At 42.1% G+C, this 14,541-nt stretch overlaps 1 protein-coding gene across 4 annotated transcripts in view; it reads left to right on the forward strand.

Moving 5' to 3' along the window:
- Positions 1-14,541, forward strand: part of Meis1 (Meis homeobox 1) — a 143,327-nt gene that overhangs the window by 79,853 nt on the left and 48,933 nt on the right. For 3 of the 4 annotated variants that reach the window (XM_052734764.1, XM_052734762.1, XM_052734763.1), the window contains one exon: positions 1,628-1,773. The exons of the other annotated variant lie outside the window; for it this stretch is intronic. In XM_052734764.1, coding sequence (XP_052590724.1) covers positions 1,628-1,773 — 146 coding nt within the window. The remainder of the gene's footprint in view (positions 1-1,627; positions 1,774-14,541) is intronic. 4 annotated transcript variants of the gene reach the window in all.

Below are 14,541 nucleotides of genomic sequence, written 5' to 3' on the forward strand. Positions count from 1 at the left end.
TGGGCAACTCTCACAGCTTTATAGATGTTAAATGCACTAAAATTAAGAATTTTTATAAAAGCTTACGTTCTGAGAAGCTCTGCCAAAGCTCATGGTGTGGTGTATCTCTACTAAAAGTCAAAATGTTGGAATCTATCTGCTCCACACCGGATGGAGTTTATCTCAGGACACATCAAGGCAATTGAGAAACACTAGGGGGGAGGGTCACTTTTCATGTTACAGGGGTGAGGAGTGGGTTTCCTGAGAGAACAGTTAAGAAAAATTGAAGACTTACTTGCAATGTAATTGCTATAGGTGATTAGAATAAGCAAAATCAAAACAGAGATTTCTTGTTGCGCTGAGGACCTAGAGTAGAAACATGCCATGGAAGTGGTGAAGCCAGGAAAGAAAATCTAATGAGTTCCAACAGGTGGTTATCAGGCAAATTGTATTACCAAAGCGTCAAGCTCTTTGGACCACAGGTTCCCAGTGACTTATTTAATGGGATGAGTGTGCCCTGGGGTGTAGTCGTTACTGCATTTCTAAGCCTGGCCCCTGAAGTTCTTCATTCTGGGCCCAGATCAGTCCGTCCATTTCTAGAAGTTTATTTCTAAAACTCACAGACAGGCCAGAGGGCCTCAGGTAGCTCCCTGGTGAGAAGATGATGTGTCAGAGCACAGCCACTCATCTGTGTAGCGGGTTTAGTCCAGTGTCGTTTGTCCTTCGACTTTCCGGCAAGGTTCAGAAATAGGTATTTCTAATTTAGATCTTGTGACTTACTTTTGTTCCTGTGATTATATGAGTAACACTCTTTTTCTCATGTTGCCAAGTATGGGATTATTAAAGGAAAGCTGTATTGTCATTTTGTTGAGTCACAGAGCTGAAATATTTCCTAAAATAAACAATTCAAGTGTTTATAACAAAACCAGCAGAAAAATAGGATCCATTAGAAATATGTTACCAGGAGACATCTCAGTGTGCAATACTTTAAGAAGACATTTTAGAAACTGCCCAGATTATTAGTGCAGTACAATTCTAGCATTACTTTTATTTTATTTCAATAGTAATTATTTTTGAATTAAAAAATATGTCAGGGATTTTCCCGTACCAAACTTGATGCTACACTAAGAAAAATTTTATATCTCCTTTGAAGCATTCTATGGCAAATTGCTTATGTGATGGATTGCCTGCATTTCTCCATCCTACCAATCTTAAGATAGATCACCTGTGGCAGTAGCTGCTGTATTAAATGCATTGTCTCACCAATTGACGTCAGTGACTGTATATGGAGTTCAAATACCCAGGCAGAGATCCCCAGTAACAGTGCCACCACACGGAACTCCCCAGTAGAGGTGTTACACACATTGGAATAGTTACCATGGCAACAAAGCCACTCCAGAGAGGGCTGTTTCCCTCCATTCCTTTTGCATTTCGTACTGATCTATGGAAGACATTTTTCTTTTTTAGACGTGATTATTTTTGAGCTGAGACCTTGTTCTTTCTCTTTGTCTTGGAATAAAATTAAAGTACCGAAGAAACTAGTAATCATTTAACTGCTCTTTTGGTTTTGTTTGTATCCAAAGGCATTCTATTTGAATAAAGTGTGTTAAGGTAGCATCAGTCAAAATTTGATTCACTATGTTTGCAGGTGATGGCTTGGACAACAGTGTAGCTTCCCCCAGCACAGGTGACGATGATGACCCTGATAAGGACAAAAAGCGTCACAAAAAGCGTGGCATCTTTCCCAAAGTAGCCACCAATATCATGAGGGCGTGGCTGTTCCAGCATCTAACAGTAAGTGGACTCTAAATGACATATGTAAACTAAATATGGACAATGAACCAGTTTTGATAGAGAAAAATGATCCCCCTGGACTTCATGCATCACTGTGTTCCCAGTGTTTAACCAAGGGCTGACACTTACTTCCTAGACCCAGACCCTAAATCAGGAGCTTCATGTGAAGTTCACGATTGTAATTTTGTTAATTTTCGTAAGTTATAAGGCTTGGTAATCCCTGAGTACTTGTGATTTTAAGAATGTATATTAATGACATTGCTTTTCAAAGTGATTCTGAATTACTCGAGTTAGTAACTAAGCTTTCTAAGAAGAAAGTAGAACCCACCCCATAGATGATATCTGTAGTGAGTGCTTTAATGGACCTCTGTAGCGAATGGTCTGAAAAATTGTCAACTATATTTTGATGGCAAGATGATCATGCAATTTGCTGTCCAGTAGCTTGAATGGACCCTTCCATTATGACAGTGCAGTGAGTCAGAGCCCCCCAGTGAAAGTTGTCCCTGCATTTAGAACTGTAAAGGAAAACAGCAATATAGAGCCAGCTCTTCCTGTGCAGTCCCCTGGGACTCTTCAAGCAGAGTAGCAGTTTATATTGTCTGTGTGAGTACTGCTATTTTCACTGCAGGAATTCTGGAGATGTGAGAAACTGGAGACTCAGGGCTTTATGCCAACAGGGGATTTGTTTGGTTTGGTATTGTTCTGAATGAATTTCATGCTCAAAATATTTATAATCACAATATTTTGGTGGATATTTTGTAAGTGTATGTGGATTTAATGACATTTAAGAAAGAAGCCAAAATGAAAAGTTATGGATAAAATAATATTCTGAAAATCAGTAAAATTATTGACCAGGGCATTTTCGATATTATGGATGAATATGGACAGGTTAAAATAGAGCTACATAGATGAATGGAGGTTATAAATTTGTGACTTTGGCTTCAATAGACTTACTATTTTAAACTTAGGTTACTTTTCTCAAAGGCCTTTCCCCCTAAACATGGAAGCCCAGAGCCCGGTAACTCTCATCCCTGCCCACTCTTCCAGCCATATTCCTCATGAGTGGTTCTGGTCTAAAGGGCTGTGCCCAGCAGTATCTGAAGGCAACGTTAATTCTGCTGCTCTGGATAGAAATCAATCCATATTCTTCAGCCCGGTAAATAAAATCAAAGTTGAGAGCACTAGCAACAACCGAAAACAATAGTTTTCTCTTCTTTCATCTGAATTGTCCATGGTCCGAAACGCGGTCTAGACAGTGTTGAGCGCTGTGAGTAAAGTCCATGAGATGGTTAGGAGTGGAGGCTGCTGGTTTTCCACACCATGATTTTGACAACATGTTGGGTTTCCTTTAAGTCTGACCCTGGTCATTACTTATCTGAAATTCATTGCATTTAGGTAAATGTTTTGTGATCTGCCTTGTGTACCTTACCAACTGATGATTGTCCACCACTGTTGAACTAGAAGGGAGGACTGTGGTGTCCAGGGCCTATGAGGAAAGCATCCATTAGAGAAGAGGTGGCCATCCGTCAGGGTGCTCATGCAGGGATGCTTCGAGTTCGTCCTGAGAGCCAACCAGACGGCCTGCTCTGCAGTAGGAGCGCAAACAGGATGGCCCTGAACTTCCAACCACACTACTGCTATTTCATGTCTTAACAGGAGAAAGAAATAGCCCCAGCTCCCGTCTCGGCTAGAGAAGGAGCTCGGGGGAGGCTTGATGCTGAGATGGCCCTGAATAAAATATAATCAAATATTGGTTCAGACAGAATCAGGAGAGTCAGGGCCGAGCTACGTAACTCACCTGCCAGTTTTCCCAGGTTGTACCCTTGTGAAGAACCTTGCAGAGAGTGGTACTGTCTAAAAGAAACAGAAGTCAGACACCAAATCCTTCCTAATAGCACAGTTTTACCTAAAGCACAAGGCTTATCTGAGCTGTGTGTTACCGGGACAATTGTAATGGAAATTACTCACGCGCTGTGTGGTTTCTGGAGGCCTGGGTCACTGTCCTGGAAGGGAAGTCCCCGCTCCAGGCTTCTGGGGCTTTCTATGAATGTCTGTGGAAGTTGCATTGAAGTTTCTACTGGGGACTTCCACACCCTGACCCACTCCAGTGCCATCTACTCATATAGAAATACCGATCATAGCGATTTCTCAAAAGCCAGTTAGTTACTCTGATGACATCATCTTAAGGCAAAGCTAAGGGATGTGGGATTTTTCGCCCCTTTCCTTCCCCGGTGAACATCCTCCCACCGTCCCAGTAATGGAAAGAACAAATGGATTTCCATTTTCAAGAAATGCCCTTACCTTCTTTTGTTATCCTTACAGAAGGAATGTCTGGGAAACTTAAGCAGACTCACAGTCAGGAGTTGATTCCAGTAAATTCTATGGAAAAAACTGTCGATTTGAAAGAGTATCGCTACACGTTAATACTGAGCCTATGGTAACTTTACTTCTAGAGGAGTATCTCTTTAAGGACACTTCCTTAGGAAGACTGTCACACATTGTAAACGATGATGTCATTTCTACGTGATTGATATAATTTATCTGAAAACTCCATTTGGAAATCTTGCTCTATATAAAAGAGCGATTGAAACTCTGGCTAATTAAAAATAGCAATGACCATTTATTAGCAAATTGTAAGTGAAATTTTCTTAAATACCAAAAGGCATAGTCTAAAACCTGGAACACCTTGTAGGAAGTAAGTGGCTAAGGTTTTTTTTCCCCCTCCCATTCTTTTAAAATAAATGGACTGATCCTTCTTTTGAATTTATTCAGTTTAAAAGCTGAAAAGGCTTTCAAGCATTTGTGTGTCAAAGGCATAGAAAAGGCTTTGTACCCAGCTGCAAGGGAAGGAAACTGCCTTGGTATTTAGTTAGCCACAGGTAGATTTAATCAGCACTCCATGTTACTAGTCCAGAGAGCTAATGGCTGCTTCTTGGACTCCCGGACTCTAGTCCTCTAACCTGCGCATTCCTGTGTAGAGTAAACACAAGAGTGAAGGAGACGAGTCTAAAGCGGGGGTGACTATGGAGTGAGCAGACTTTTCAGTGCGGTCAATCCCCCAGCTTAGACTTCCTGAACGTTTGTCAGTGTCGCTAAGTAGGGAAAATCTCTTAAAAGGAACGGTTCCCTGCGAGAGAAGAGGATGAGGGACAAGATTTAGATGGTTAATGAGAGCGAAGAGGAAAGGACATAGAAGCATTTATTGATGGAGATGCTTGTGTCTGCCTGAACACAAACCATCGCACACACTTACAAACTACTTGATATCTTCATGAGTCAGACTCGGTTTGGGACTTAGGTCACCTCAAGGTATTTCCCCTCCTCCAGGACATACCCTCACAGTAAACAGCCTGCTGTGTTTGGGGACTTCCCTTGCATGTGCTTGGCAGTCTACATTTTTGTTTACTACACTGTGTTATAGAGATATGTCAGGGGACTCCTGGACTAAGGAAAAGTACTAAATACAACGTTTCAGGTTAAGACCAAGAGCCTTTTTTCTTCTTTTGTTTCCCTGCCTGATCACAGCGCATTTTAAAAATATAATCTAGATAGAAAAGTGGTTAATGAGGGTCTTATTTAGAATGTGAAGTGACTGTGTTTTTCTGCTTGGAGCCTCTGTGTGGCCCAGGCATCCTGAAAGCTGGGAGGAAGTGGAGATCTTGGAGATACAGACCCAGGTGGAGAAAGCTTTCAAAGGCCAATGCTTGGCTTTAACTGGCAGCCAGTCTTCCCGACTCCTAGTCCTTCCACTGATCTGAGGATCCCCTCAGGTTAAGTCTTACCAACGCTGTTTCTGAGTAAAAGACACGTGTTTTCTATGTGTGTTTGTTTCCTTCATTTATTTGTGTGTGTGTGTGTGTGTGTGTGTGTGTGTGTGTGTGTGTGTGTGTGTGTGAACATCTAGCCTCGAAAATTCTTTTCATATGTGTGTGGCCAAATTCATGCCTCAATTTCTGATTTATAAGACTTTCCTCTCATGTGGATACAGCCAGTGAGAGGGCTTGTAGAATCTTCCAGGTTGAGAGTGGTGTTTCCATAGAAACACTATTAGATGAAAAGTGCCCTGCGGGGCCGCCACTCTACGCATGGAGCAAATGGAATTGGACTGGGAATTGATTGCTCTAGAAGAGACAGATGTTGTCCATTGGTTCTGATCTTGATAACAAGGTCCATTGGAGGATCTCAGTGTCAGAGTCTTGCTAACAGTTCTGGAAGTACCGATCTCTAAACACTTCAATTAGTTGTTGCAGTGGGAAAGTTCTAATTGATGTCCCTATGGCTGATTCTGTTGATCAAGGTAAGAGAGGGGTCCGCAGGGAGGTCAGTATCCACACAGGGAGCTTTTGGTGACATTTTCTTTTCTCCTCACATTTTTATTTCATATCAGTGACTATTCTTAGCCTGTCGTACCAGCTCTGAAGGAAGTAGGGCAGTTTTTAGAAGGCAGAGAGGCAGGTCATCTGTATTTGTTAAAGCTTGCTTGAGATGTCAGTCATGGTAATACGAAGAACTGCAGCAATATGGTCTAAACCAACCTCAGACCACTTTCATTCTTATGAGCCTGGCCAAAGGAAGTGGTTTGTAGTTATAGCAGTTACATAGGATGTGTGTGTGTGTGTGTGTGTGTGTGTGTGTGTGTGTGTGTGTGTGTGTGCATACGTGTGTGTATGTGTGTGTGTGTATCTGTCTGTCTGTCTGTGATGTCTGGGTGAAACCTTGGGTGAAACCTTGCCTTGGGCTAAGCCAGCCCCCTACTACAGAGTCATATCTGTAACCCAGAGTTTTAATTTTCTTTTTACAACTTGCAGCAATCCTCCTGCCTCAGCCTCCCAAGTGCTGGGATTACAGATATGAACCATCATGTATTATCTGCAGATATTAAACTGCTATACTTCAACACTAGTAGGGAGGAGTGAGAGCTTTTCCTTCCAGATGTCCATGGGCCACATTTAAGACCAAGTCTTTTCAACACAGAAGCGCATCTTTGCGGTCATTCCTTTTCCCGTAGACTTGCCCTTCCTCTGACCAGAGCTAGGTTCTGCGGGCACTAACTCAGGCTCAGGCGGCAAATCTCAAGAGATGGCTGCTGCTTTAAAGGCATCATATTCCACCTCTGATTACATAAGAACCCTGACTGTTTCTCATCCAAGTGGGAATCATCTGTCTCAGGAGGAAAATGGAATGGATTATTTAATTATTGGAGGAATGGGAATGCCCTAATTATTCTGTGGTATGCATCATATAAACTCTGTTCAGTCACGAAGATAGAATGGGGGGCTAACAGATTCTGGGGCAACTGCTTTCTTTTGCTTAGGGAGTTACTGAAATCCTAATGGATGGGTGATGAATTTTCTTAGGTCAGGTAAACTGAAAAGGCTACAGCTGGAGTTCTTCACCCAGAAGAATTGGAGTTAATACTAATGATCATTGTGAATTAGAAGATCAAAGGGGAAGCACAGTCCCGTCTTCAAGTTCTTGCCCCGGAGGCCATTAGTGACCCGGCAGAGCCCTCCCCCAGCCTCTCCCCACCTCTTCCCGTTGCCTGTTCTCTCTTGCCCACTCCTGGCTGCGCCCCTTTGACCTGGGGTAATTATGGGCTGCTGATGAGGAGACAGAAAAGGAAAAACAATCAAAAGTGAAAGCCCAAGTGCACCTTCCCAACAGGTACACAGGGCTCCTGTAGGAGGGTGTCCCCTGCTCATTTCCAGCTGCGACGGGACATTTGTTGTCAGGCGGGCCACGGATTTCACCGACGCTTGTCCCTTCTCTGGGCGACTTTTTGTAGGGTCTGGCTAGCAATATTTCTAAAATTTCCTTTCATTCCCGAAGCTAAGAAAGGAACACATGATATCTGGTTTCTTGGCAAACACTTTTCCTTCCTGGATTCTAGGACTCAAACCCAGGGCCAGCACATGGTAAAGCCAGAAAAGTGCTCTTACCATTGAGCCACACCCCCAACCCCTCTGATGTACTGTTAATTGGGGCTAATTAGATAAAGATTTAGTTTAAATCAAGTGTCCACGTGAGCTCACGTTGTTAGGCTGCTTGTGGCTATGCACATGATTGAACTCTAGCCATCGTTCAGACTTCAAAGCCCACGTCAGCAACATGGCTGCTTTTTTATTCCAATTAATGACAATATGTTTTCTAAAATAAAATATTAAACTTGGTCAATGAATATGCATGCAACCACTCCTCCTCAATTTAGCTTTTAGAGAAATTAAATTTAAATTGGGATACCACATGTCCATGTGTGATTCTATCTTTTTTTTTTTCTAAAATAACTCAATCTAGTCTTTAGGAATTCTGTTTTATATAAGCCCAACTCATTAGTTTCTCAGGGCTTGAGAGTTCTAGAAGCCAGCAGCGGTCACAGAAGCCATAATCCAAGGACTTCAGTATTCCACAGACAGGGACAAGAGCATTGAAAGTCCGAGGGGAGCCTGGACTACTAGAGAGTATGGGCCATCCTGGGCTACATTGGGAGAACCTGTCTCAAGGAGGTCTGACCAACTAACAAACAAAGCGAACAGAAAAGATAAGATTCCTGGAAGGTACTTTGCCCCAAAGAATAGAGATTCAACTAAGGGCAACACTGGTTGGTTTTGTTTTCGAAAGGTAACTTTTGTTATGCTTTGCTTTAGATTACTTTGGGTTGTTTGGAAAGAAGTAAAACTATATGTCACAAATTAGAATGCTGCATTTGACATAACTGGTAACATCCTCTTCATACCTCAATCTGTGACTATGACTGTATACACATGTTTATTTTTGTAATATAGTTGTATGTGCATTTTTCTGCAGGATAAAATCTCAAACCTTGCCATACTACCAGTCATGAGGAAAAGTGACTCATTTTGCTTCTTTGAGTTTTTTAAATAATCATGTTCAATTACCTAATTTCTCCATTTCTGTTTGTCAACCTGTTTATATCTATTGCTGAGAATAAAGACCACAACCCAAAAGCAACCTGGGGAGGAAAAGTTCTTCACAGATGGAAGTCAAGGCAGGAACTCAAGGCAGGAATGTGGAGGCAGGAACTGAAGCAGAGGCCAGAGAGGAGTGTTGCTTCCTGGCTTATTCTTGGGTTTATGCTTAGTTACCTTTCTAATACAGCTCAGGCCTACCTGTATAAGGATGGTATCACCTTCAGTGGGCTGGGCCATCCTACATTCATTAGCAATCAAGGAAATATCTGCAGATATGTCCACAGGCCAAGCTGATGGAGGCTGTTCTTCAATTGAGATTCCTTCCTCCCAGGTGTATGAAGTTGGCATCCAATAATAGCTGTCACACAGCCCGTGCCAACAGCCAACCAAATTATGGAAACCATATTATAAAGGCTTATTTTTTGGGTTACAAGCCCTCTTCATCATGACCGAAGCTTACTAGAGTTATACCAAATGACTTGAGGTTGCAAACTTTATTTTACTGACGCTCCAACTGAGTAATGTAACGAATGATTGTTTAGCTTTCCACCAAAATGATTGCTTCTAACACGGGCATCTCTGAGTGTAGGGTCTCAGGCCTGGTCTCAGTGTCAAGCCCACAGTACAGCCAGAGATGGTGGCTCATGCTTGCAATCCCAGTAGCCGGAGGCTGAGGCAGGAGGATAGAAGATTTGAGGCTAGCCTGAATGAGCTGCACAGCCAGACCAGCTCTCAAAAAATTCACCTGCTGGGGAAGGATCTCAGTGGTAAGGAATCTGCTGGGCATAGACAAGGACCTAGGTTCAACCCTCAGCTTTTCAAAAACACAAAGCCCCAAATCCACACAACAGCAGCAACCCTCCCCCATTCCCTACTCCTACCGGAACCTCAAAGCAACACCCAGCAAAACAGGAAAGGAATTCTGAAGAACTCATTTGGGATCCTCAGACTCTTATAGGCCAGTGGAGAACCTCTGGGGCTGGAGGGGTTATGCAATGAAACCTTCTGACATTTCAAAGCCCCTTCAGCCCTCACTTTCTGGAGGTATAGCTCAATGTCCCCACTCAGCAACTACTGCACAGTGGCCATGGCTTCCAATACAAGATGTGTTATCTAAAGACAGGCCTTTACATAACTTTGATGCGCATAAACGTTAACACCCTAAGTTAGTTGACAGTTAAAGGAGATACAAATGACCTGCTTTTATATTAACTGAAATAATGTTAATAGAGATTTTTGCTAACTACTTGGATGTGAATGTCTCGGCATTATCGCTTCAGAAAAAAGGAGTAAGGCAATTTATCCCAACTTAACCCTTGTTGGAATCTGCTGTTTGAGTCTCTGTATCTTAGTGGTCAGCTGTTATTTTATTGTTCCTGGAGTCCCTGAACCACCCAAGAGCTTTCATTGTCCTAAGACAAAAATGACCCTGAGAATTTGGTGTCTTAGGAAGTTCTGGAGAAACCCAGAGGCCAGGAAGGTCATCTGTTCATGTAAACACTCATTCTAAAAAAAACCCACAAAAATCATCCAGGCCAGCTTACAACAGTTTAGGAATAATTCTGACATTCCAAATGTTACAGGGGAGGAACTCCACAGAAATGACTTCACTTAAAAACAGCAACGGGGGGGGGGGGGGGGGGGGGAGGATTGTCCCTTCCCTCTTCCCTTCATGGTGTTGCTTTATTGATTATTTTGGCATTAGATCACTTTGTCTTTTAAGCAGCTGAAGAAATAATTGGTCAACGGTCTGAATAAATTCTAATGCATATCTTGTGGGGATTTATAGTGGGACGTTTTCCATGGGCACTGGACTCAGCGACAGTACTGAGAGGTGGCAGGAGACTTGTCTCAGGTCACTCACTGAGCTTGGGTTAGGATCTCCTGATGCGAATTTCTATGCTGTTCAACCGAGTTCCCTCTCAAACACAAGTCAAATCAAACTGCACTGTTGCATTGTGGGAGTTCAAAGGTGTAAATATAACCTCGTGTCATAGATAACTAATTAGTATATTTTTACATAAAAATATGAGTCAGGGAATTTGGCACAAGACTTTATAAGTGTAGTGTGATGGTTCCTGGTGACTATGGGTCATGGATGGTTCTTTCTTTCCTGGATTGTCTCCCACACATACTTACCCTGATGAGGAGACAAGGCTCTCTCAAGATAGTTTATGACAATCTTCATAATTTATGGATTTTTAGAATTTCAGATTTTAAACACAGTTTAACTGCTCATCTTTCCTTCTTCCCATGGCTGAGGGTGGTTTGGGGGAAAAGACTCTATCTTCTCTCATGCAGATCCTACCTAACCCTCTAACAGAGAATTCAGCTCCTTGAAGACTTTTTTTCTTTTTGCCTGACACACGGTCAGGACGCCAAAGAGCTATGCCTTTAATTTGCTTTATGGAGATAGAAGGAACTGCTTATGCAGTCCCGATTACTCTTGAATCTACACTCCAACTGTCGTTTCTCAGCAGAGAAGGCTGCTTAAACCCTGGAGAATTAAGCTGCTGCTCTGGGGTATGACACCGAGGGCTGATCATTTTAAAGCTAGTAATAACCAGAATCCTAAAATTCTTATGAATAAAATGTAATTTTAGTAATGTTTCCATAAACAGTGGTAATGGTGGCATTTTAGTCAGCAGTGACATTAGTCACATTGAAATTGCACCGCATTGGCTTTTAAATTACTCCACCTGTCTGTATGAATAGAATGTTCAGTGTAAAAGCAGAGAGACAGCTGCTGTTAATGTCTCCTTCTCCCTGTGCAGATAATGCTGGCAAATCTACATGCATAAAGGACTGGTTTGTGATGGAAAACGGTACCTGACCCCGCTGGCTCTTGAGTCACAAAGCAATACCTTTAATTACCAGTGGCTGTGTTTAGTTGTTGATATAAAAATGTCAGCTTCCAGGAGCGTAACCTCAGGTTCACTCCCTCTAGTAATGTCACTGGCTGTACACTCTTTCCTTCCACCCACATCTGTCCTGTGATGAAGGCGCATTTATCTTGATGTGTTTCAGAAACATGTGCAGCATTAGTGCTTAAAAGGGAAACACCTAATACTGCGTGGCGAACGTGATTGATGAACTTTGTTTTTGAGGATTTTTGAAGATTAGTGGCATTTGGGTCTGTCTTTCTAGCCAGAACAGATCTGTGGCGTGCTGTTTATACCTTCAAAGGACTTAGAGTCGTTCATCTACTACAGATGCACTCCCTCCTGGCGATCAGGGGCAGCCATCTCACGAAGCAGAAGGGATAATGAAGAGAGGGGTTGGAGGAGATCACGTCTTTCCAAGGTGCCCATGTTTCTGCTGGTCGGTGACGGAGTTTCCTTTCTGGATAAGCCCATCTGTTCCCAGCCTTTTGGTGACTAGGACAAGCTACATGGAAACAAACCTGGGTTAGGCGAGTGGATCCTCTCGCTCGAGATGCCTGTTGCCAGCCACATATTTGGTGAAATGGTAAACAGGAGCTATACGTGTCTGGCTCATTTGCAAGCATTCTTTTTGACTTCTTTCATACAACTGGTGTTCCCATGTTTAATTTAACAAGGAATGAGTAGTAAATGGAAGCTGCTGCCTGAGATCCCACTGTGAGCGTGTTTTGCACTTGGCTCCCTAGTGACAAGGCAATTTGTGAAATTATGTGATGGAGTAATTAGATGAAGGCAGGGCTCCTGATTGTTGCCATGCGTGTGTGGAGAGGGTTTGTTAAGGCAAGGGAGGGGGAGCAAAAAATAGATTATTACCCTGGCAAGTTGGCTCTAAGCTTCTTCATTTATTTGTAAACAGAATATTTAGTGACCGCATAGGAAGTAGCTGTAATCACCAGCTCATAAAGAAACCACAGCAGAGCCTTTGCAGCTTCGCAGAGTGCTCATGTAAAATTTAAGCTGGGAGGCAGAATCCCTGTTAATGTAATTAGGATCTAATTTACCACCCTTTGCACACAGATGTAATAATGTCTAGATATTTATTCTATCTTTAAGCACGTTACATATACCTCAGTGCAGCCGTTACTGAACAGAAACAGGTGTGCGCACTTTCCTAATTCATTTTTACACTGTAAACACATAGCAATTGAAGGGAAATATTTACCAAAAATGAGGGGAAGGAATGTCTGCAAATGAGACAGTAATGGACAGTTGCCCTTTATGTACTGATGGATTTCTCAATGGTTAAGTAAATTAAAGCAAATGCTAGAAAAATCAATAGGCCAGCATAGTCTTGGTTTTGCCTCATAGACTTCAGGACAGAATGACAGATGTGGTATCTATGACCCATTTAAGTATTAATGCTTGAAAAATTGCTTCTGCATGCAAGGCTGTAAGCTTAGAAACATTCGGCTATATTAAATTACAGACAATAATATTTTTAAGTGTATGTGGAATTTATATGTTTCAGTCAGGTTGTTCTGGGTTATAGTTATACGGAAAGATTGGTTGCCCAGTTGAGGCAGTAGCTCCATAAATCAATGGAGACATCTTCTCCTGCTTGGAAATGTCTTCATGGGGCTAGAGTTGAAAGGTGGAAATGATGGGCTTCGAGTTGATGTGTACAATGAAGTGAATATGTGAACTAACACTCTACATGAAGGCCAAATTAAATTTAATTAAGGTGTAGATACTCAGAGCCTTTGGACAAAAACTGAAAAATGACATTCAAATATGTCACAAGTAAGTTAGTTTCCTGGGCTGCCAATGCTAACTTTTACATTTTTAACTAACACAGGTATCATGTCACATACGTTGACTGTCACAGGGTGTGGCATATTAGAGTTAGTTTAAAGAGAGAACTCAGGTACTGGGAACGTACAGACAGGCCTGTTGGTTCCAAATGGAACTGTTCGCTTTCCTAGACGTTGTTCATGTTTAGAAAAATTAATGGTGTTAGGTGCAAGGGCACACACCTTTAATCCCAGCCCTCCGGAGGCTGAGGCAGGTGGATCTCTGTTAGCTCTGGGCCAGCCTGGTCTACATAGCAAGTTCCAGGACAGCCAGAGCTATATGGTGTCAGACCCCATCTCAGGAAAAGAAAATGACCTTCAAGATAAATAATTTGTACTGTGTCATAATATTAGTTTGTTGACTACTGGGGATAGGAAGACAAGACCAGAGGCGGGCTCACATGGACTTGATCATCAACGAAGAAAGCTGGATTTTGCAATCCGAATTCAATGCAGTGCTGACAGTATCATCTAGGTGCCTTGCAGTGGCCTGCTTACCTTCTGCTACTGTCTCCACTTAGGCAATTGATGCTCCCTGCCTTCTTTACTCAGAACAGGAAGACATGGTCTAGTCTGTCTTGGGTGTTGAACAGCATATGTAAAAGCGATCCTGTATTACATAAAATTACTGAGGTGATGAGATAGGGGAAAAAAAACAGTGACTGTCTAGATTACTCATAGAAGACACTGTCTTGATTTTTATTTCCATATAGCATGGCATTTATAATCATAGCATCCCCTTGTATTTGTATCATGAGGCTTACATTGAGTACGTTCAGAAACTCATGGAAGTATAAGGAATAGCCTCCAAAAATTAAAGGCTGCCTTCTAAAACATCAGAAAATAGAAATTATGACCAACTTGAAGATACTTTGGTTTGTTTTATAGATAAACTTTAAAATTTTAATAAACACTCAAATTATCTGGGGGATTTTTTTAAATGTAAATTCTGATTCAAGGACAGGCACCTACAATTTGGGATGTCTAGCAAACTTCTGGTGATGTCCATTCTGTTGGGCCATTGCCTAGCCAGGGTCTAAGGGACACACGCAGAAAGACAGATTTTAGATAGGAAGGTTATTTTTCTTTATTTTTATACCTCCAACC

This window comes from Peromyscus californicus, unplaced genomic scaffold (assembly GCF_007827085.1).
Source record: "Peromyscus californicus insignis strain IS unplaced genomic scaffold, ASM782708v3 Scaffold_13__1_contigs__length_99412109, whole genome shotgun sequence".
In the NCBI taxonomy this organism is placed as follows: domain Eukaryota; kingdom Metazoa; phylum Chordata; class Mammalia; order Rodentia; family Cricetidae; genus Peromyscus; species Peromyscus californicus.